The sequence below is a fragment of the Neoarius graeffei genome, chromosome 12 (genome assembly GCF_027579695.1).
Source record: "Neoarius graeffei isolate fNeoGra1 chromosome 12, fNeoGra1.pri, whole genome shotgun sequence".
Lineage (NCBI taxonomy): Eukaryota > Metazoa > Chordata > Actinopteri > Siluriformes > Ariidae > Neoarius > Neoarius graeffei.
In genome coordinates, this window is record NC_083580.1 from 47,440,550 (window position 1) to 47,463,993 (window position 23,444).

General features: G+C 41.3%; 1 protein-coding gene across 2 annotated transcripts in view; it reads right to left on the minus strand.

The window, feature by feature from the left end:
* Positions 1-23,444, minus strand: part of tnksa (tankyrase, TRF1-interacting ankyrin-related ADP-ribose polymerase a) — a 429,478-nt gene that overhangs the window by 30,301 nt on the left and 375,733 nt on the right. For both annotated transcript variants that reach the window (XM_060935943.1, XM_060935942.1), the window contains exons 15-18: positions 21,695-21,860; positions 16,464-16,683; positions 11,552-11,661; positions 7,023-7,211 (exon numbers count right to left, since the gene is read on the minus strand). In XM_060935943.1, the coding sequence (XP_060791926.1) occupies positions 7,023-7,211; positions 11,552-11,661; positions 16,464-16,683; positions 21,695-21,860 (685 nt within the window). The remainder of the gene's footprint in view (positions 1-7,022; positions 7,212-11,551; positions 11,662-16,463; positions 16,684-21,694; positions 21,861-23,444) is intronic.

Genomic DNA, 23,444 nt, shown 5'->3' on the forward strand with positions numbered 1-23,444 from the left:
ATTATGCAAAAACACACTTCACACGTCCTTTTTGGCATAAATGGGACAAATGGTTCTGTGAGAGTATGAAGAAAAAAAAAAAGGCAAATTCCTCGACCATGAAATGTGTTTAATAATGAAAGGTCGGTGTGTGTCAGAGAATCTGACATGCTAACACCTGCAGTCTTTTTTTCTATGTCTTTCAAGGGCATGTGGTTTTAAAGTATTCTGTGTGACAAGACAAATGTCCCAAACGATCCAGGGATCAAGTCCCATCTGCACTGGCAGCTTGGATCTATTTTTTTTTTTAATTAACCAATTCATTCTTTAATAATCCACTACATATTTAAAACCCTCTTCTGGAGGCTCCTTAGACATACAGATCTGCTTTAATAATGTACTGAATACAGGAAAACCAAAATCTCTCGCTCATTTTCACACCTTCTTAATGTTAACTGGCTTATGTGGCAAATTTACCACCAATGTTTTTTTTTTTTTTTATCCTGAGATTTCAAAATGTCTTATTTTTCTGCATGAGGTAGGAGGACTATATTTGGTAAAAGTGACCTCAAGGCTATCAAGTTACCATCAGGGAAAGCTTTTACACCAATCATAGGAACTAAAGTGACTTCTTTCCTGTTCAATGCCGCCCTGCTGTACTTTAGCGTGAGAAAAAACATCTATTTGAGAGGTTTTTTTTTTTTTAAATATAAGGAATCACACACGATGGGCCACACTGCTACACACAAATAATCCAGGCTGTTTGTCAATAATTACAATTTCTGATTTACAACCCTGATTCCAAAAAAGTTGGGACAAAGTACAAATTGTAAATAAAAACGGAATGCAATAATTTACAAATCTCAAAAACTGATATCGTATTCACAATAGAACATAGACAACATATCAAATGTCGAAAGTGAGACATTTTGAAATTTCATGCCAAATATTGGCTCATTTGAAATTTCATGACAGCAGCACATCTCAAAAAAGTTGGGACAGGGGCAATAAGAGGCTGGAAAAGTTAAAGGTACAAAAAAGGAACAGCTGGAGGACCAAACTGCAACTCATTAGGTCAATTGGCAATAGGTCATTAACATGACTGGGTATAAAAAGAGCATCTTGGAGTGGCAGCGGCTCTCAGAAGTAAAGATGGGAAGAGGATCACCAATCCCCCTAATTCTGCGCCGACAAATAGTGGAGCAATATCAGAAAGGAGTTCGACAGTGTAAAATTGCAAAGAGTTTGAACATATCATCATCTACAGTGCATAATATCATCACAAGATTCAGAGAATCTGGAAGAATCTCTGTGCGTAAGGGTCAAGGCCGGAAAACCATACTGGGTGCCCGTGATCTTCGGGCCCTTAGACGGCACTGCATCACATACAGGCATGCTTCTGTATTGGAAATCACAAAATGGGCTCAGGAATATTTCCAGAGAACATTAGCTGTGAACACAATTCACCGTGCCATCCGCCGTTGCCAGCTAAAACTCTATAGTTCAAAGAAGAAGCCGTATCTAAACATGATCCAGAAGCGCAGACGTCTTCTCTGGGCCAAGGCTCATTTAAAATGGACTGTGGCAAAGTGGAAAACTGTTCTGTGGTCAGACGAATCAAAATTTGAAGTTCTTTATGGAAATCAGGGACGCCGTGTCATTCAGACTAAAGAGGAGAAGGACGACCCAAGTTGTTATCAGCGCTCAGTTCAGAAGCCTGCATCTCTGATGGTATGGGGTTGCATTAGTGCGTGTGGCATGGGCAGCTTACACATCTGGAAAGACACCATCAATGCTGAAAGGTATATCCAGGTTCTAGAGCAACATATGCTCCCATCCAGACGACGTCTCTTTCAGGGAAGACCTTGCATTTTCCAACATGACAATGCCAAACCACATACTGCATCAATTACAGCATCATGGCTGCGTAGAAGAAGGGTCCGGGTACTGAACTGGCCAGCCTGCAGTCCAGATCTTTCACCCATAGAAAACATTTGGCGCATCATAAAACGGAAGATACGACAAAAAAGACCTAAGACAGTTGAACAACTAGAATCCTACATTAGACAAGAATGGGTTAACATTCCTATCCCTAAACTTGAGCAACTTGTCTCGTCAGTCCCCAGACGTTTACAGACTGTTGTAAAGAGAAAAGGGGATGTCTCACAGTGGGAAACATGGCCTTGTCCCAACTTTTTTGAGATGTGTTGTCATGAAATTTAAAATCACCTAATTTTTCTCTTTAAATGATACATTTTCTCAGTTTAAACATTTGATATGTCATCTATGTTCTATTCTGAATAAAATATGGAATTTTGAAACTTCCACATCATTGCATTCCGTTTTTATTTACAATTTGTACTTTGTCCCAACTTTTTTGGAATCAGGGTTGTTTTAATAACACATCACATCTTTTTAACCACTTATATTTGATATGATGGACTGTCCATGAGACAAAAACCCGCAACTTGTCATGTTACTGATAAACTAAACTGTAAAATTATCTGCCCTGAAGATAAAGTGTGGACACTGCTGAAAAACGTGAATGCTGGCTCAAACAGAAAGGTAACAGCATTAACTCTTTCAGCAGTTTGTGCTACAGGAGCTCACTCTTCTGTGGGACTGGACCATTTGGGATAGCCTTTGTGTCCCGTGCCAATCAGTGAGCCTTCGACAGCCGGTCACCAGATGTACCTTCCTTGGACCACTTTTGGTAGGGACTAACCACTGCATACTGGGAACACCCCACAAGCTGTGCCATTTTGGAGACACCCAGCCCCAGTCATCTCACCATCACAATTTGGCCCTTGTCACAGTCGCTCAGATCCTTACGCTTTCCCATTTTTCCTGCTTCCAACACATTAACTTCAAACCTGCTGCCTGATATCCCACCCCTTGACAGATGCCATTGTAATGAGAGAACCAGATGTTATTCATGTCACCCATCAGTGGGTTTTAATGTTATGACTGGGGTAGACTAACATTATTAACGGCCTTGAAATATTTTCAGTGACCAATTTTAGCAAATAAGTATGAAGAACGAGAATGCTCGGTGAGTGATAGATAATTAATAAATGTACTGAACCACTTAAGTGTGTTGTACTGGAATGACTGGCCAAATAACGGAGAGCTTTCACGCTGCATGTTCGTGTTATTGTCAACATTACTGTGACAGCATGGCACACTTGAGTCCAGTCAGCGCATTCAGCTTTCTAATCACGCCATTTTTTAGCCTATTAACTTGATTATTTTCAAGGACATTAACGGCGCGTGCAGATTTGACTGTACGTTCCATTTTCATGTGAGCAACAGAAATGAACAGGCTGTTTCTGTGTTTCCTTTCCTTCTTTGTAAGTACACAAAACGCAATCAGAAATGAAATAAAAAGCAAAACGGCATGTTTTTCTGAAGCATGTGGTTGTCAATGATGGACAGCACGCATGATTTACTGAGCAGCTCAAACAGAGATGATTGTATCTACAAAACACACACACACACATTTTATAATTGATGAATATTTGAACAAAGTATTCGTATGACTTATAAAAGTTTTCTGGATTTCTGCACTTTTACAACCCTGTGCAAGAGCCATGAGGAAGGTTATAAGTATAGCTAGCTTGGAACATATATAACCGCATCAAATCACATGGACGTAGCAGCAGTAACTGCATAAACATGAGCTGTGATTTACATAGTTTCAGTGTTTCAGCGTTTTTAGGGAAAGACTGACTCACAAATAGATTTTTCAGCTGCTGAAAAAACTGGAATAAAATCCAGCGTGGGGAAATAAGGCCGGACCGGCGGACATTTACCGGTAATTTTCACATTTGTCCGGCCGTATTTCAAAAGCATCGGACCGGATCGCCCATGCAAATTTGTAAAAGATATGGTTTGAATCTACTTCTAATTTCCTTCCAAATAACACGGCCTGTGAGACTGGGTGGCCCCGTGGGTCTGACTTTAAAAATTCCTAACTCGGTCACCCAAAGTCCTAGCCCTGCCGCGACTTAAGCCTCGGTCACAACCGGCCGTACGTGCTCCTATGGCCGGTCTACGTGCAAAAAACGCAAGAAACACACGGATGGCGTGCGTGTGACGTGCTGATTTTCGAGCCGTAGACTGGCCGCAGAGGTTCTTTGTCACGTCAAACAAACTCTACGGGCGCTTACGGTTTTTTCAGGTTGCAAGACAAACTTACGGCCAACGTGCGTCTTTCTCCACGAACAAAAAAAAAAAAGCAGCGATTTGGGAAACGCCAAAAATCGCACGGCCAAAAAAATCGTACGTCCAGTTGTGACTTAGGGTTTACAGGCACATCCCACTCCCCGAGCCCTTTCGAACCAGCCCGCCTTTGGCTCGACCCGGAGCCCGCGAAATACTTTAATGCGTGCCCTGGCTCAAGCTAGCATTTAAAAGTTCATAACTCAGCCACTGCTGGTCCTAGCCACGCCAAACTTTACAGGCACCTCCCTCTCCCGGAGACCTTTTGAACGAGCCCAGGCACGGCCTGATCCGATGTCAGGAGTAGGGGTCGACCGATAATCGGCCTGGCCGATATATCGGGCCGATATTCTGCATTTTTAGGGTTATCGGTATCGGCCATAATTTCCACCGATATGCCGATAACATGCCTTTTTGCAGCCACTTTGTTCCTAACGCGACTGTCATTGCACGTCCTTTCCTGCACTCGCCTCTCTGAGTTCAAGAACACGGTCCCACCCACCACAACATCGGATTTGTTTGGCACAAGAGATATAGCCAATCGACACGTGTAGCTAAACGCTGTGAACTGTTTCAAGGTGGCCGTACGGGCACTCGGGCAGAAGCGGCACAAGGGATACAGCCAATCAACACGTGTAGCTAAACGCTGTGAACTGTTTCAAGGTGGCCGTATGGGCACTCGGGCAGAAGCTGATCCCACTTCAAGGTAAGGGCACGCTGCTTTTGCTGCAATAAGTCACAAACACACAAGTTGCAAAAGCACAACATCATTATATGTTTACATTCTTCATCTACTACTCGTTAAAATTGTCCATTTGCATCTGTGTAGCCAGGCAAACTTAGCTTACGGAAGGAAGCACTTGAATTAGCCTACAACCAACTAGTCTCGCGGAAACTACATGTAATGCTTCCTTCACTACAATATAATCCTCCTAAATTGGGAATATTAGGCTTGGGCATTAAAAGCATTAGAATGTAGATGGTTACTTGTTAAGCTGTTACATAATAGGGAGTGATAGCCTACTTTATGTTTGATTTTACTTTTTAAAAAATGCTGCAGGCAGCTCCCTACACTTGATTTGTTATTTAAAAACTACTTGAAGTTGGTAAGTCTTACTTAGTTTTTAGTGTAAAAGAATCCAGAGTGTATTTTCATTTATTTTCCACTGAAAATGGTGAGCTGTAATATAGTAGGGAGTGATTTATTTATTGGTGAATATTTATTTTATTATAATTTTATTTCTCATTTTATTCTAACTAATGTTTGACTTTATTGTACAAATGCTGCTGGCATCTCCCTGCACCAAATTTCATGTTCAATTTTACAATTAAACATACATTTCATGGATATGAAGGTCTGTGTCAGTGTGTGCTATGTTTAATTTCATGTGAATTATAATGTTTACATTTATCGGTTGCACATATCGGTTATCGGCATCCCAATTCCATAATAATCGGTATCGGCCCTGAAAAAAAAAAAAAAAAAAACATATCGGTTGATCCCTAGTCAGGAGCGAGCACAGATCGCAGAAAGCTTTAGCACGAGCCCTGGGTCCAACCGCTCACGCACGCAGGGATTTAAAAATTCATAACTCGGCCACTGAAGGTCCTAACCCCGCCAAAATTTACAGGCACCTCCCTCTCCCCCGAGTGGCGTACTAAATAAGACAATAATAACGCACTTGGTATTCACTATTGTTTTTAATCACACGATGTACTTGAACTAGTGCTTTAGGGTTGACTGTATCTGACTGATCCAGTCAGTTGATTTAAGAGTTCAGTTTACAGGAAACTTCGCAGAACAATATTATGCTAAGTGCCAAACTGCCAGTCAGTGGTTATGTTATTGTTATGTGCATTTTTTTAAATTCATAATAAGAATGACTGACAGTCATACGCTTTGGAGGATGTAGATTTATATTTTAATAGTTTTTATTTTCCTCTCTTTTCTAAGTTCTAGTGCAGCAGATTTTAGTCTGAATGCTAAATGACATTACCGAGTCTAGTTTTGAGTCATTTTGTTACAAAGTTACTTGGACTCTCGTCCTCAAAATTTTAACTCTATTGTGTAAGAAGAGTTATGGTGTTAATTACTAAATTTCATATAGACTTATTAAAAAAAAAAAAACAGCCATTGTTGACAATGTTTCATGAGTGTCGTTACAGTACCTATACATGAGTCCCAGTAAGTTGTAACCAACTGGAACATCCTTGGCGCCCCATACTTTTTTTTCTAGACACGAAACTGACCTGTGTGCGCTACTGTTTTCACGGGTAGAACTTTCAGCAAGTTTTTCTTGAATCTTCGGACATTTTCTTGTAAATTACATTCAATTTGTAGTGCAATTAGCAGCTAATGTCTAGTGTAGTTTGGCCTTTGAAGATCACAAAAATGTGCCTGGAAATAGCTGAGAAGCCAGGCATCTAAAGCCCTTCAGCTTCCGGGGACCTCAGGCCCCTGGCTGCACGTCATTCGAACAGGCTGAAATTTGGACGGACAGGCAACGTTGCAGACTTGTCTGTCCTGTGACCGTCTGCTTAAAATTTCTTATATTCCACACTGTATATATGGCAAGGACAAGAGGACAAACACTAAATTACATTTAGTCATTTCCGAGGCAATACAAACCTTTTGAAAAAAAAAAAAGTGCTATATTAATGCCAAAGCATCAATATTAATATTTCTTCCCAGACAGAACTCATAAATCATGAATTATTAATTCAGAATTCATGTGTGCCATTTCATTTTGTTTTCTCCTGTCCTTGCACATCACTAGTTGTAAGAAGGGTCAGATAGAAATCATAGTTATTATTATTATTACCGTGGCGAGGTCGAGTGGCGTCTGGCCCTCCTGGTTTTTCATGGTGGGGTCGGCTCCGTGTGCCAGCAGCAGGGCGCACAGCTGGGTGCGTCCTTTTTGCGCAGCCTCATGGAGAGGAGTGAAAGCCCACTTATCCGTGGCATTCACACACGTGTTGTACTTGATCAGCAGAGCCGCAATATCCACATGCTGAAGAAAAACAAGCAGCTGTGTTACTAACAAAGCCACTGTTTTGTCGGTGCAAACCAGCCAACTTGTCTTTATACACATTTAAACAGAAACTGCATCTGGCACAAGATGAAACAATGCTCTTTTTTTTTTCCCCTCTCATTTTTGAACAGCGTATGGGGGAACGTCAGAAACCTCAGACCACAAAAGCCATAAATTTGGGTTTGAGGAATCATTCCAGCCAAGCTTTTGGATTTGTTGCTTGATCATCATATGCAATTTGTATAGAATTAAGAAAATCTCAATTCAACTGTCACTTACACCCATCGCTCAACTTGCAACACAAATTAACGGTTGTCTGTCCGTCCGTCTGTCTCTTTCTTTCTAGAGTGAAAGTAGAAGTCTGGACTCAATCAGCCTGGAATAAAGGAAGGCCCAGTGAGGGTCAGCTTACAGCTACTCATCAGCCTGCCTTCAGGCCTTCTACAGGCATTTGAGAGCCGCTGGGTGGCCCGCTGGCCCTGCCCCAGGACTCCTGCTGCCACTCAATGGATGGCAGGAGAAAATCCAAATCTGTGTGTGTGTGGATATGCTCCCAAGACTGCTTCTGCCCAGTTCAGCTTATACACTCAGCAAGCTTTTGCCCAGTCAGACTCATCACAGTGCTGATGTCCTCACCAGAAGCACCCTGCATAAACGATATTAAAGAATGATTTGGCAAAAAAACTAATTTTGAGCCAATACATGTTTGGGGTCTGATCTTTCTTTTTTTTTTTTTTGTGTTGCAGCAAGTTTAGACCACAGTGGAACTTCCTGTCACCTATAAACCTGAACAAACCCTCAGTGTAGCTGAATGATGGAGCATTAAAACAATATGCTGGTCTCTTGAGACGATACATTCTCAAGACAGAAAAAAAAAAAAAAAAAAAATCAGCATTGCCTGAATATGTCTTGCATTTCTATTTTCACCAGATTTAAAAAAAAAAAAGTTCAAAAACGCTGTGTATTATAGCAATACAAATATAGTACCAGACTTGAAATCGTTCCAAACGTTTGACTGGTACTTGTCATACATGCCAACCTATACGGAATGTCCGTATTTTATACGGATTTAATTCAATAAACGTAGCATACGGGCGTATAAATAAAGTTATACGGATTCTTTAAAAAAAACTTCAATATTTATTTAGAGCTATAATCAATTCCCACGATGATAAAAAAGCGCATAACATTTACAAACGTACTGTACACCACAGACAGCCAGTAAAGAGTCTTATGAAATCGCGCGTTATCTTGTGGTAGCGAGACTTCGTTCCACTTTTGATCATGCGCACACCGCATTGCGAGAATCCCGCCAACCGGGAAGTCATAGACGTATAAACATAGACGCCGCCTTCTGCTTAGAATCATACGTCATCCTCGCCGCCATATTGGATGCGCCAAAGTGGGGATTCTTCAGCCGTCTCTGGTATAGCATCTAGACAGTAGCCGAGAATAAAGATGCCTCATTCATGTGCTGCGTTTAACTGTACCAACAGGTTTACCGTCCAAACGAGATCACATGGGATTACCTTTCACAGGTGAGACTGGAAACATACTTTTCATTGTATTTGGTCATTATAACGTAATTTTACGAACAGATTTTCCTGACTTTGTGGCTAATATGAAGTCTCGCGCATAATAGACGCTCGGTGAAACCTGTCTCCAAGCAACGAAGTATTTCCTTCGTAACTACACTGATAACACTTTGTGTTTTTGTCAAACATTGGAGCTTTGTATTCATTCTGAAGGTTTATTGTTATTAATATTGAATAAAAAGTAACTGGGATATATCATTGTTAATTATCATTCAAATTTTAGGTAAATTATTTTAAATTGCATCTTATACGGATTTTATAAGGGAAATACGGATTTTGGAGGTTGGTTATACAGGTTTGATTGACCAAAGGTTGACATGTATGACTTGTATTAATATGTAACTGCAGCTATGAACTTACCAAGAACAGCAAAGAGTGCTTCCGATGTGTTCCATTTCCTTTTGAACCAGGAAGTCAGAGCGATGGCATGAAAAAATGCTCAACTTGACCGTTTTAAACAACAGGCAAACTAGCTAAATCTGGTGCAGAGCAAAGAGTTTAATGCAACCTGTTTGGTTTTTGGTTTTCCCTCCCGTGGAGGATTTCTCAAAACTGGCATTTGCACCGAGGGCCGCCGAGGTAACGACACGCCCGAGTGGTAGATAAAATACTCCTCTTCCTGATAAAAACGCCTGAACACTGTTTAATATGGAATCATGCTCTCAGTCTGCGGTAACGCTATTCTAGCAAAGAAAAACTGGAAAAACATTCTTCTGAAAAGCAATCTGTCACAATTCGCACCCTCTGAACTCGAACTCCAGTTACTTGTTCTCTCCCAAGGGATGCTTAGAAAGGGAACAGTGTACGGGAAGACACGGGCAAAAAAGTGCACCGACGACCATGTTTACTGCTAACAAGCTACTATGATACATCAAGACGCACCCCATACGGTATATTCTCGAAAGCGCTGACTTAAACCACCATAAGATTACTATTTTAACCCTTAAAGTGCATATCACGGGTAAATTCAGGAGCAAGATCGATGTAATTCTCCTATTTTATATTAAACTTTGGTCAAAAATCAGTCACATTTTGCGCAATTTTTTTACCTTGCGCAATACCAGAAAAATTCAGTTGAAATCGAGCCATTTGAGGCGAATTGGTCCGCCTCTGAAAAAACTTGGCATTTGGATTTCCCGGCAAACATTGATTTTCGTGACGTTGCGTGCGGGACGCCTCCCTCTGAATCCTACGCCAGCGCTGGTTTGTTTATGAGAAAACGACCTGGTGGTTTTCTGCAAATTTCTTCGACGTTATCGCGTAACTATTAAAATGGTTAACAGATGTATCGTAGGAGGGTGTAGCAACAGCAATCACGATGGGATTAGTACTCATCGTTTCCCAAAAGACCGGATAATGAGAGAGAAATGGGAGCGCTTGGTCTACACAGGCTGTGCACTGAAACCGAGCAAAGCTCGCGCAGCCTGCTGGCGCTTCCGCAGGTAACGTCACAAATCTGGCTCCAGACTCCCTTGGAATTTTTCCAGACGCGTTTTGTTCTTTTATTTTTTTCTGCTGTAGACAGATGGCCTTGTGCAAAATTACCCTTCTGGATGAGTGTGTAAAGGGACATACTTTCATATAAAAAAAACCCCCATGAAACTGGTCCAGGATATGCACTTTAAGTGATCTACAGATTTAAAACAAATAATATCTCCAATTATGGCGGCACGGTGGTGGAGTGGTTAGCGCTGTCGCCTCACAGCAAGAAGGTTCTGGGTTCGAGCCCCGTGGCCGGCGAGGGCCTTTCTGTGTGGAGTTTGCATGTTCTCCCCGTGTCCGCGTGGGTTTCCTCCGGGTGCTCCGGTTTCCCCCACAGTCCAAAGACATGCAGGTTAGGTTAACTGGTGACTCTAAATTGAGCGTAGGTGTGAATGTGAGTGTGAATGGTTGTCTGTGTCTATGTGTCAGCCCTGTGATGACCTGGCGACTTGTCCAGGGTGTACCCCGCCTTTCGCCCGTAGTCAGCTGGGATAGGCTCCAGCTTGCCTGCGACCCTGTAGAAGGATAAAGCGGCTACAGATAATGAGATGAGATCTCCAATTATTTTTTCCTAGCGATACGATCATATTAGCGTCCATTACGCTAAGGAAGAAGCAGAAAAAGCTCTGAAACAGGGCACTTTAAAGCTTTTTACAGGCATCCTCTCAACCCTGCCCCAGACCTCCTGCAGCCAATCGGTGCAGCAGATGATGATGATCCGGCTCCGAGTGTGCTGTCTGATGCAACGTTATCGAGTATAATAAATGTGTTATCAGACACAAACATGTTTTGGATGATTCTCGGAAGGGAAAACCGTGTTTTTCAAGAGGGCAGGCAAAGACGAGAAGACAATCCCTTGTTTAGAGCTTGGCACGGTCATCTGGCCTGGACGGTCACTAGCTACAGGGTATCATCTCATGCTCAGGTCTGTTCCTGAACACATCATGCACCAGATTGTTGTATGAAAAGTGCATGAGCCGGGCTGCTCTTGGCAGGCAGCAGAGACACCACACACTTCAGTGCACAGCTATGAGCAGAACAGACAGTAGCTAAGGGCATGAATGGAAACTAATACTTGTGAGCACTCAGAGCATGTGTATAGATTATTCACATCTACATCTGTTCATCTCAAAGCTGTATTGTTGTCGTCGTCTGTCCTGTACTTCCCTGCCAGGAGGAGGAGGAGCCAATTCGATATCAGGAACTGCTTGTTTAACAGTCGTGTTTGATTTGTACACTCACTCCGTATGAGGCCGCGTTGTGGAGGGGAATGAGGCCGCCTTTGTCCTGCGCGTTCACGTCTGCGCCGTGCTCCAGAAGATACTCCGCTACCTCCAGGTTATTATATCCCGCTGTGGAAACAAAACATTGCGCCTATCAATCAGAACGCGCTGGATTCAAGCCAAGCAGTATGTACGCTAGGAGAGAGAGAGAGAGAGAGAGAGAGAGAGAGAGCTCACTGGACCCGGACAAACGAGCACCACCATTACAGGACACAGCTTGATGTTCATGCAACTGTACTCACTCACACACACACACCGCTAGAGTCCCTTTTTCCATTTGAAACATTTTCACACACGGAGCCGTTTCCTTTCCCTTCCGCACGTTACACACAGCAGAGGTTATTCAGGGTTCACAGTCTTACTGTATGAAGAATGCTTTCATTTGGATTTTTTTTTTTTTTACACATTAACTCGTTTCCTACATAAAAGACAAGAGGATTGAACATTTCATGAATGCGGACTAAAACATGCAGGGAAGGGTGAAAGAGCAACACTTTTTAAGCCAAATGCATGAAATCATTTTTCAGTTGCAAAGTGGTGGGGAAAAAAAAATTATTTCCTTCCTCTGACATTATACTGTAGTCTTAAGCCTCGGTCACAACCGGACGTACGTGCTCCTACGGCCGGTCTATGTGCAAAAAACGCAAGAAACGCACGGAGGGCGCGCGTGTGACGTGCTGATTTTCGAGCCGCAGAGGTTCTTTGTCATGTCAAACAAACTCTACGGGCGCTTACGTTTTTTTCAGGTTGCAAGACAAACTTACGGCCAACGTGCGTCTTTCTCCACGAACAAAAAAAAAACCCGCAGCGATTTGGGAAACGCCAAAAATCGCACGGCCAAAAAAATCGTACGGCTGGTTGTGACCTAGGCTTTAAACTTCCCAAATTGTTGAACTCTGCATTACGTACAGTCATAGGACATTTCTTTCGGAGCCTGATAACGTGCTCTGTATTTCACTATACAGGAACAGCATACGTTTTTCTGTGATGTAAAATAAGCATGTCTAGAAACGTCATCTCTAAAAGGAACAAGAACGCTCCGAGAGCACAATATCTCCCGCTGGCAACGAGGCCGTAACTCTGGTAAAATGCGACTGAATTGAACGAAATCGCAATATGCGTATTACCGACATATAACAAAGAATCCGGTCAAGTTTCGTGAAATTGCTCCAAAAATTGTGAGAGGAGTTGATTTCAGAAGGCGAGTACCCTTCCCCGGACGGACATCGCCACGACACAATCCCTCTTCGGGCCTTTCGGCCAGCGGGGGATAAAAACCGCGAGGGAAGTTGATGTCAGAAAGCAAGCGCGCCTTGATGAAATTGCCAAAGTACAAAGTTTGTTAATAATCGAGAGCAGAACTCGGGTCAAATTTGCCCAAATTAAATGAAATTTCAGTATGCGTATAATTGTCATATAACAACGCCTTCTGCCAAGTTTGGTGAAATTCCTCCACAAATTCTAAGAGCAGTTGATTTCAGAAGGAAAAAAAAAACACACTCATGAAATTGTCAAAGTATAATTTTGTTAATCAAGGGCTGTAACTCTGGTAAAATGTGACCAAAACTTAACGACATTGCAATATGCGTATTAGCGACATATGGTATAACAAAGTATCGTGCCAAGTTTGGTGCAATTCCTCCAAAAATTGTGAGAGGAGTTGATTTCAGAAGGTGAGCACCCTTCCCGGGACGGACATCACCACGACACAATCCCTCTTCGGGCCTTTCGGCCAGCGGAGGATAAAAACAAACACGAAATAACACGACACCATTAGGAATCTCTGATGTTTAACGATCTGTACGAATATTATGGAAATTAATCTATCTATCAGGGTTCCTGCCCATTCCTCAGAGATATTCCAGACTTTTACAAAATGTTTCTTTTCTGGACTCTTCTTAAATTTAAGACTTTCCATCGTTCATATTTAAAGCTTACCTGCAGCATGAAAAGTGGACATGCGAAATGCAATCTGCCCGAGAGGCTGCGTTAGTGCCCAACGTCGAAAGAGAACAGATTAGTCAGACACGCTTGTTTTCTATTAGCTCACAAGACCAAGGATTGTACAGGGGGTCAAGAAGAAGCAAGTGTCTTTCTGGTTCTGTGCCCTTTTCCCAGTCAGTGAATTTTCTTTACATTTTGTCTGACCCATGCTAGAGCAAAAAAAAAAAAAAAAAAAAAGGCTACATATAAAAGCCGTGGAGTGAATGTGAGTGAGTATTTTCTAAGTTTTCATGTGAATGACCTGCAGTAAAAGCTTTTAAGAAATTTAAAATCAGGTGGACCGAGATGAACGCTGGGCTGAACAGGGCAAAAATGGTTTGGGGGGGGGGGCAAAGAAATAAAAAAGCAAAAAAAAAAAAATTAGTGCCGTTAAAGGGATAGTTCGGGATTTTTGACATGAATCTGTATGGCATCCCCATCAATAGTGTCGTGCAAACACACTGACTTACCCCTGACAGCATCCTGCGAGTCCAGTTCTTGTCCAGACGAAAGTAGTCCGGCAAGTTTGTTGGGGTCACGAAAGTAACATGTTTTTCGTCTCAAAACAGTACGTGTTCAAAAGAGTGATATATTTGCATCACAAAACCGTTGCCAAATAAAAAGTCAGACCTTGAAATCGCTTGGCACTATTTTCTCTCCCTTCTTATCACTGCGCGCTGCCGCCAGGTGACAGCCACGGCTGTTTCATTCATTGTTTACTAGTGATGGGAATTTCGGCTCTTTTTCAGGAGCCGGCTCTTTTGGCTCTTCTTACTATAAGGAGCCGGCTCTTTCGGCTCCTGAGATTTTATTTTTGATTTAAAGGAGTACGCCACCCCCAGATGAAATTGAGTCAGTCCCTGCAGTCCCTAGAGTTGGATGAGTGAGCCAAAGCGTTTTGTAGCCGACCCAGCCATTGTCCTGATCTATAAACGCCCAGGTTAGCTTAGTCGCTGTAATCCGGCGTGTCCAGCTAGCATGTCGTTGCAAAAGTGAATTAAATAACTCAAGATTTTTTATAATTATTTCTCATGACTTGTACATTCACATCGAGTACACAAATCAATGCAAATTAACACGAAGGGATTTACTAGACCAATTTATATCTGGAACTATTTTCAGCCACAGCACAGGCAAAGCACCGCTGCAGGCGCAAAGACACCGCGCAGCGCCTGAAAACGGGTGCGCAGCGCCTGAAAACCGGTTTTCAGGCGCTGCGCGGTGTCTTTGCGCCTTCCTTTTCCTACCTATTCCTTTAATTGCTGCAATTAACTAGTTAATTCTGATTCTATTTCTCCTCAGTTATAATCTGTCCTGCTTTTGAAAAGATCCTCTCTGGGGGGACAGATGCTGCCGCTATACACATCCTCCGTGCCATCACGTGTGTAAGCCGTGGATAGAGTGCAGCCTTGGTCTCCCACCAGCTTAGTGGGTCTGCGTTTCGCTGTCACCTGGCGGCAGCGCGCAGTGATCAGAAGGGAGAGAAAATAGTGCCAAGCGATTTCGAGGTCTGACTTTTTATTTGGCAACGGTTTTGTGATGCAAATATATCACTCTTTTGAACACATACTGTTTTGAGACGAAAACCGTTTTACTTTCGTGACCCCAACAAACTTGCTGGACTACTTTCGTCTGGACCAAAACTGGACTCACAGGATGCTGTCAGGGGTAAGTCAGTGTATTTGCACGACACTATTGATGGGGATGCCATACAGATTCATGTCAAAAATCCCGAACTATCCCTTTAACGCAAATTCTAATTTGGCCCTGCGAGTCACCCGTAGTTCCTGTTGAGGCTTGTCGTGCGCTGCTTCGATAAGAGCAAGTGTGAGTGACGGAGAAAGGTCTGTTAAACGGGAAGTTTCATTTCAAAAGTAGAGTGTGATTGAGTTGGTTTTGGTATGCACTTTGCAGTTCTAACATACTTCTGTAAAGTGAGATTTCAGTATGCTGTAGCACTGGGATAGGACACTAAATGTCTTTATTGAAGTCCAACTGCGATTTATTTTTGTTTGCACAGCACTGTGAGTCCTATAGGCTGTGACTGAATACAACTCCAGCACAACTGAAGTTTTATTTCATTTTTATTTTCTTTTGTCACACACGTCTGAACTGAGACACAGTAGTATGTGACTCCATGTTTTATATTTGAGACTACAGCTCCCTAATCCATCACAAAATCCAATTTTGTGTTTTGTATGTTCAGTACTGCCTAGTATGTGAGTGAATAAACTCCCTTACCATTTTCTCTTGTCCCAGCAGTTTTTAACAAGTGCTTTTAGCATAAAATGTGTTCACCGTTTTAATTGTAACATTTTACTTTAAAAGCCTTATTCATTTACATAGATTTAAAAAAATGCGATTAATCGCGATTAACTATATGAAATTCTGAGATTAATCGCGATTACATTTTTTAATCGTTTGACAGCCCTAATAACGATACAAAGCAAAAACATGCAGCATTGAGCTGATCCACTGGATTGAGAGAAAATGGGACATGATGTGGGTTCCTGTTTCTTTAAAGCCACCAGCACATGTGGGAATGGATATATCATCTGATCTAAAGTCTACCATTTGTTCACTATTGTTCAGACAAAACCAAAGTGACCCTGGAGGCTGGAGACCTGCTCAGAACTGAATTCAGGATAAAAGCCCAAGATTTAACTGGCCATGTCCCCGCTGCCCGTTTTATCTCGCCATACCGCGAGGCACATGGCTGTTAATTCTCTGAAACTAAGACTCAAGCCTCAGACCGGAACGATATTGCAGCGAGTGTTGTTTAGACAGCGACTGCTGTGGGATTATGGGACGTGGCAGACAGAAACAGCACTGCAATTACGGTACGGTGTGTGTCAGACAAGAAGCAAAGCGTTCCGGCTCTCCGTTACCTGCTAGGTGTAGTGGGGTAGAGTTGCGCCCCTGCGTGTCTCTGCAGTTGATGTTCTCGGGGCTGCAGAGTTTCTGCACGCGAGCCAAACAGCCTTTCTTTGCGGCATCCAGCAGAGCAGCGTCTCCTCTCAGCAGGTCCTGGATATCTGTGTCCCCTTCCTTCACCATGTCTAGGGGCGTGTTTCCATCACGGTTTTTCTTTGTTGGGTCAGCGCCGTGCTGAAGCACACAAAACTTGGACTTAGAAACGCACCTTTAAAATAACTAGTTGCTTCTGAAGAGCAGTATGGCGAGAGCAACAAGCTATGCTGCTAACGAGCAAGTCTCTTTCACGCCAAAATCTCTCCCATAAATACCTGCTCCAGAGTTTATGCTTTTGCGTCAAACTCATCTTATTAAAAAAAAATGTTTTGTAAAATAGCACGAAAAGTCCCTTTAAAAAAAACTAAACAAAAAAGTTTGTTACCCGCATCACACTCCACCCAAGTCCAAGTTTAATTAAAAACACATTAAAAATTTGTTGAAAGAAAGGAAAACTTGAAATCACAGCTAATTCACAACATACTGTGCGCATTTCTGATAATCTAAGACTAATAATAAACAGATTTCAAAAAAGTTTTTTTTATAGGGAGACATTCCTTTACATTTATATGGAGCAACAAAGAAAAAGTCAGACTGAGGGAACAACTGTTTATAGCTGCTCTATCATAAGTAATAACAGGAACTAAACTGTTTCAAGGGTGTTAACAACATTAAATGCATAAAAAAAAAAAAAAAATATATATATATATATATATATATATATATATATATATATATATATATGGGTCCGTCTCAGAAACTGCTCTCTCATTTGGGACATTATGGTCAAAAAATAAATTTTCTAACTTGACTATTTTTTTTGGCATTTACCAAACACTCAATGTTTCTTTTGTCATGCTTAAGAATAAAGATAGTATCTTGCTTTATCTGGCCTCCACCGTGGAAAATTCTTTTGATTACAATTCGAATGCTTTTGTAAAATTGATTTCCATATAAAATAACTCCATCATGAAGAATTAAAGCACCTCCTTCACAGATGAGTGAAAATATTGAATAAATTTCCTCTTTTTGATTGCTTGGGTTAAAAATGCCAAGTTATGATGACTGAATTGATTATTCACTTAAATATGAATAATATGATACATTTTGGGGATTTGATATGGCGAAATAGGACACAATGGAAAAATCAAGAACACACTGGAAAGATGAGAATAACGGCGGTGGTAAAAGAACAGCGACTGTACCGGCTGAAGGTCGCGTGGGTCTCTGCTGCGGCGCGCGAGCATCGGGACATCACTACCGCACCGGACGGAGCGCGAGGCGGGGGCGGGGCAAAATGACTGGCCGTAGATTCTATCAAAAGTTCGATCTAAATTGACCATGGTTGCAAAATATTGGCCAAAAATACGCAAACACTACGAAATATGAAAGTAAGATGAAAAAGAAACATTCTATTGCCTTATACTGCAAGAGTAAAACAAAATAAAACTGTCAAAACTCACCTTTTCAGTGATAACGCCCGAACAGATCACCCGCGTAACAGAAAGACCACAAATGGAAGCATGATCAACTTCTAACTGTTGGAGTGGAAAATTCCATTCTACACACGCAAATTGTTAATGTGTGTCCTTCCCCGCACACAGATAACACGCTACGGTAAAAAATAGACCACAGCTCATTTTATAGCTCAGAAACTCATACAAGACCAGCTACCATCGTAACATTCTGTAAGAAACATATTCTATACCTAACTTTCAGCTTTCATTTTAAAAAACAAAATCGCAGATTTACAACTAAATGTTTATATGGCGTAGTGATTTTAAGTTACTACTTTTGGTGAGGTCGTGACCTCGACCCTGTTGGATCAAAACACACGATCGTATTGGTTTTGCGTTTGCGGAAAATGGAGTTACAACAGTGATCAGATATTTTGCATGATGTTTTATTACGGTTATGATTATTCCGTGAGCGCGCCAATCCTTAGGTGTATAAAGTTACAACTTAAAATACAATTAGTGATAACTGTAGACTTTTCAGTGGACGACAACCTTTTTAAGGGAATGCAATGTAGTCAACCGTTTATCATGTCCCAGATCAAGCTGCCATTTTTCCACAAATTTGCAGAATTTGTCAAATTCTGAATAGAGTATTCACATCAAAGATTTAGTTTTATCTGTATTATTTCTTTCATCATTTTATTTCAAATTAAAACCAACATCACCATTCAAAACCGTATAGTTTATTGACTGAGTATATTTAGTGGGGGACCCCCACAGTGCCCAGTTTCTGAGACAGACCCAAACAACCCCGATTCCAAAAAAGTTGGGACAAAGTACAAATTGTAAATAAAAACGGAATGCAATGATGTGGAAGTTTCAAAATTCCATATTTTATTCAGAATAGAACATAGATGACATATCAAATGTTTAAACTGAGAAAATTTATCATTTAAAGAGAAAAATCAGGTGATTTTAAATTTCATGACAACAACACATCTCAAAAAAGTTGGGACAAGGCCATGTTTCCCACTGTGAGACATCCCCTTTTCTCTTTACAACAGTCTGTAAACGTCTGGGGACTGAGGAGACAAGTTGCTCAAGTTTAGGGATAGGAATGTTAACCCATTCTTGTCTAATGTAGGATTCTAGTTGCTCAACTGTCTCAGGTCTTTTTTGTCGTATCTTCCGTTTTATGATGCGCCAAATGTTTTCTATGGGTGAAAGATCTGGACTGCAGGCTGGCCAGTTCAGTACCCGGACCCTTCTTCTACGCAGCCATGATGCTGTAATTGATGCAGTATGTGGTTTGGCATTGTCATGTTGGAAAATGCAAGGTCTTCCCTGAAAGAGACGTCGTCTGGATGGGAGCATATGTTGCTCTAGAACCTGGATATACCTTTCAGCATTGATGGTGTCTTTCCAGATGTGTAAGCTGCCCATGCCACACGCACTAATGCAACCCCATACCATCAGAGATGCAGGCTTCTGAACTGAGCGCCGATAACAACTTGGGTCGTCCTTCTCCTCTTTAGTCCGAATGACACGGCGTCCCTGATTTCCATAAAGAACTTCAAATTTTGATTCGTCTGACCACAGAACAGTTTTCCACTTTGCCACAGTCCATTTTAAATGAGTCTTGGCCCAGAGAAGACGTCTGCGCTTCTGGATCATGTTTAGATACGGCTTCTCCTTTGAACTGTAGAGTTTTAGCTGGCAACGGCGGCTGGCACGGTGAATTGTGTTCACAGATAATGTTCTCCGGAAATATTCCTGAGCCCATTTTGTGATTTCCAATACAGAAGCATGCCTGTATGTGATGCAGTGCCGTCTAAGGGCCCAAAGATCACAGGCACCCAGTATGGTTTTCTGGCCTTGACCCTTACGCACAGAGATTCTTCCAGATTCTCTGAATCTTTTGATGATATTATGCACTGTAGATGATGATATGTTCAAACTCTTTGCAATTTTACACTGTCGAACTCCTTTCTGATATTGCTCCACTATTTGTCGGTGCAGAATTAGGGGGATTGGTGATCCTCTTCCCATCTTTACTTCTGAGAGCCGCTGCCACTCCAAGATGCTCTTTTTGTACCCAGTCATGTTAATGACCTATTGCCAATTGACCTAACGAGTTGCAATTTGGTCCTCCAGCTGTTCCTTTTTTGTACCTTTAACTTTTCCAGCCTCTTATTGCCCGTCCCAACTTTTTTGAGATGTGTTGCTGTCATGAAATTTCAAATGAGCCAATATTTGGCATGAAATTTCAAAATGTCTCACTTTCGACATTTGATATGTTCTCGATGTTCTATTGTGAATACAATATCAGTTTTTGAGATTTGTAAATTATTGCATTCCATTTTTATTTACAATTTGCACTTTGTCCCAACTTTTTTGGAATCGGGGTATATATATATATATATATATATATATATATATATATATATATATATCTCATCTCATCTCTAGCCGCTTTATCCTGCTCTACAGGGTCGCAGGCAAGCTGGAGCTGTGTGTGTGTGTATTATACACACAAAAAAGGGTTGAGATGTTCTTTAATTAAAAAAAAATTTAATTAAACCACGAAAATATCACGAGCACTGGACATGGAATGCTTTCGTTTCAAAGTTTTAAAAAAGAACTGAAGTCATTTTTAAACTTGCTTTATTTCTTAATTAACATGTTCTTCAATTACATTTTCGGTTTTAGTAACCTTATATCGTGACTCATATTGGCAACTAATCACAATTAAATATAATACTTATCGGCCTATTCGGTTTTTAGCCATGTTGAATTTAGTTCGTTTGGTCCACGGCAGGCGTCGCTTATCCACGCGATCTTCACGAGACTTCGAAACGTCAAGTGTCAGCCAGGTGTTGGTGCCGCCATTTTGAAAACTGTTTTCCAAACAAAATATCGCGCAAAAACGAGTTTAAATGACGATTACTGCCTACTTTTTTTCAAACTTTCCTGACTGCTGTCAAAACAAACAAAACTTCCGGCTTGATTACGTCAGCATTCGAAGGAGGGCGCGCACGTCTTTTGACAACGTTGGTCTCTTTGATTTCCGCTGTACATTTTACTTCCGTCCTACGATGTCTCGCACAGGTCTTAGCGAATCTCGTTAACGGCTATCGCTTTGACATATGGACTGATATATTACAGAGCGTATTTCAAACACTCATAACTTGCTATAGCAGCGACAAAATAGCTGTCAGAAACGCGTTCCGATATTTAATAAAATGAGAGAGAGAGAATTTTGATGATTAAAAAAACATTTGCCTTCAGTTCTCATTTAAGAATAAGAAAAAGCGCAGGATGTCAGCTCTGAATGGGTTAAAGTTTTCCTGGATCCTCCGCATATAATGATGCGAAGGGACCACTTGGACTCTCATTTTAATAAATATTGAAATATCAGCTCCTTTTAAAATGTGCTGTCCTCACCAGTCTGCAGCCACAAAGGGCTACGGGGAGGAGATGAAAGCAGAAGGCAATAAAAGTAGGTTCACTGCTAATAAACCCCTAAGCCAAGCAATCCGGGAAGCGTTTCCGCAAAGGTCAAAGGTCAGGGCTGTGTCAAGAGTTTTCCATAAAAAGATTTTGTTTGAATTAACCAGACAGACAGGAGGAGATGCTGAGTCACAGCTCTGTGCGCGCGTGCGGTGTGTGTGAGAGAGAGAGATGCAGCACACCTTCAGAAGCAGTTTGCAGATCTCGTATTTGCCCTTGGCAGCAGCTTCATGCAGCGGTGTAAACTTCCACAGGTCAGCCACGTTCACCGATGCACCGTGTCTCACCAGCAGCTCGGCTACTTCGTAATGCCCGTAAGAGCAAGCATTGTGCAGTGGCACCAGACCTCTGATACACACACACACACACACACACACAAAACAAAACTTTCCTATTTAAATACTATTCCCATGTCAAATATCACAGGTTCTACATACAGTACCAGTCAAAAGTTTGGATACCCCTACTCATTCAAAAGGTTTTTCTGTATTTGGACCATTTTCTACACTGTAGAACAGTACTCAAGACATCAAAACTATGAAACATGGAATTATGTGGTAAATAAAAAAGCGTGAAGAAACAAAACACAAAATATGTTTCATATTTTAGATTCTTCAAAGTAGCCAGCGCTTACCGTATTTATCCTTATAGAAGCGCCCTCCCTATTTGACACGCCTCCACGATTTTCAGAGCTAGAATAGTATTTACCAACCATTTTCTTCATTTAACAAACTTTAAATCCAACAAACCACAACAGAGACGTTCAATTTCACCGCTGATTTTTTTTTTTCCACTCTGCTGCGGATATCAATACGGGTGCGAGCGTGTTGAAAATTATTTCGTAACAAATAGAGAATACGATTGTTTTTGATAGGAGTTGTTAAGGAACATAAAATCTTACCGTATGTATGGACTATCGTATGACAACATCTCAATATTGCGAGTGACAATGTAAAACGATAATTATATAAGAATCTATAGCTTTACTACAACGATGTGTCGTTATAGTACTATCGTTTTAACACAATGTATTTTGTTTTCCATTTTCAGAGACATAAAACCACATGTGATCTAGTTAATTTCAGGATGGAGAGTATCCAGTGAGTCCAGTTACAGGAATGATTGCACGTGATTGCACTTGTAGAGTCATTTTACTACCCTCGACATTTTCTGCGTGTTTTCTTAATTTAAAAGCAGTGGAATAGATGCTTGTACCTTTCTGTTATTGTCTTCTTGCTAGAATATCAACCAAATTATCCCACAAAAGTTGTTTTGTTGAGTGTTTGATGTGTTAGACTGTTTAAACGTTTGTTCCATTGGGGTATTATATTTATTTTTTTTTCTTTACCAAATTCTAACAGAAAACGAGAGCGCCCGAAAGGGAAAGCTGAGCCGAGCCGCCTCACGGCTGTAATGCAAATTGCTTTCCTCCTCAGTATACAAGTGCGCTTCCATGTCAGGGAAAAAGAAACTACCACTGCTGCCTATGTAGTGCCCTATTTATACAAATAGGAGTCATTCAGGATTCAGCCATGACACGGAGCAAAAACATAGCACGGAAAAAAAAAAAATGTACAAACATATATTTTTGTGCCCCCATGAAAATTAATGCCACACTTCGAAATATTAGCAAAATATAAGGTTATTTAAGGCCTTAAAAGCCATATACTGTATATCAGACTTTTTCAGACTTTTTAAGGATCCGCGGACACCTTGTAAACAGCCCCATTCCACACAATTGTAGTAATTCATGTTATTTTAAAGCATATGCGCAGAACCATGGCCTCACTTCCGTTTATAAATGCCTTGAGACCTCAAGAATGGCACAGGAATAGTTTTAAGCACCAACAATAAATCTAATATAGTAATTTTTATGATTAAAATGATTCATACAGGTAGCGGTCTGAGTGAATGACCTTGACGTCCGTAACG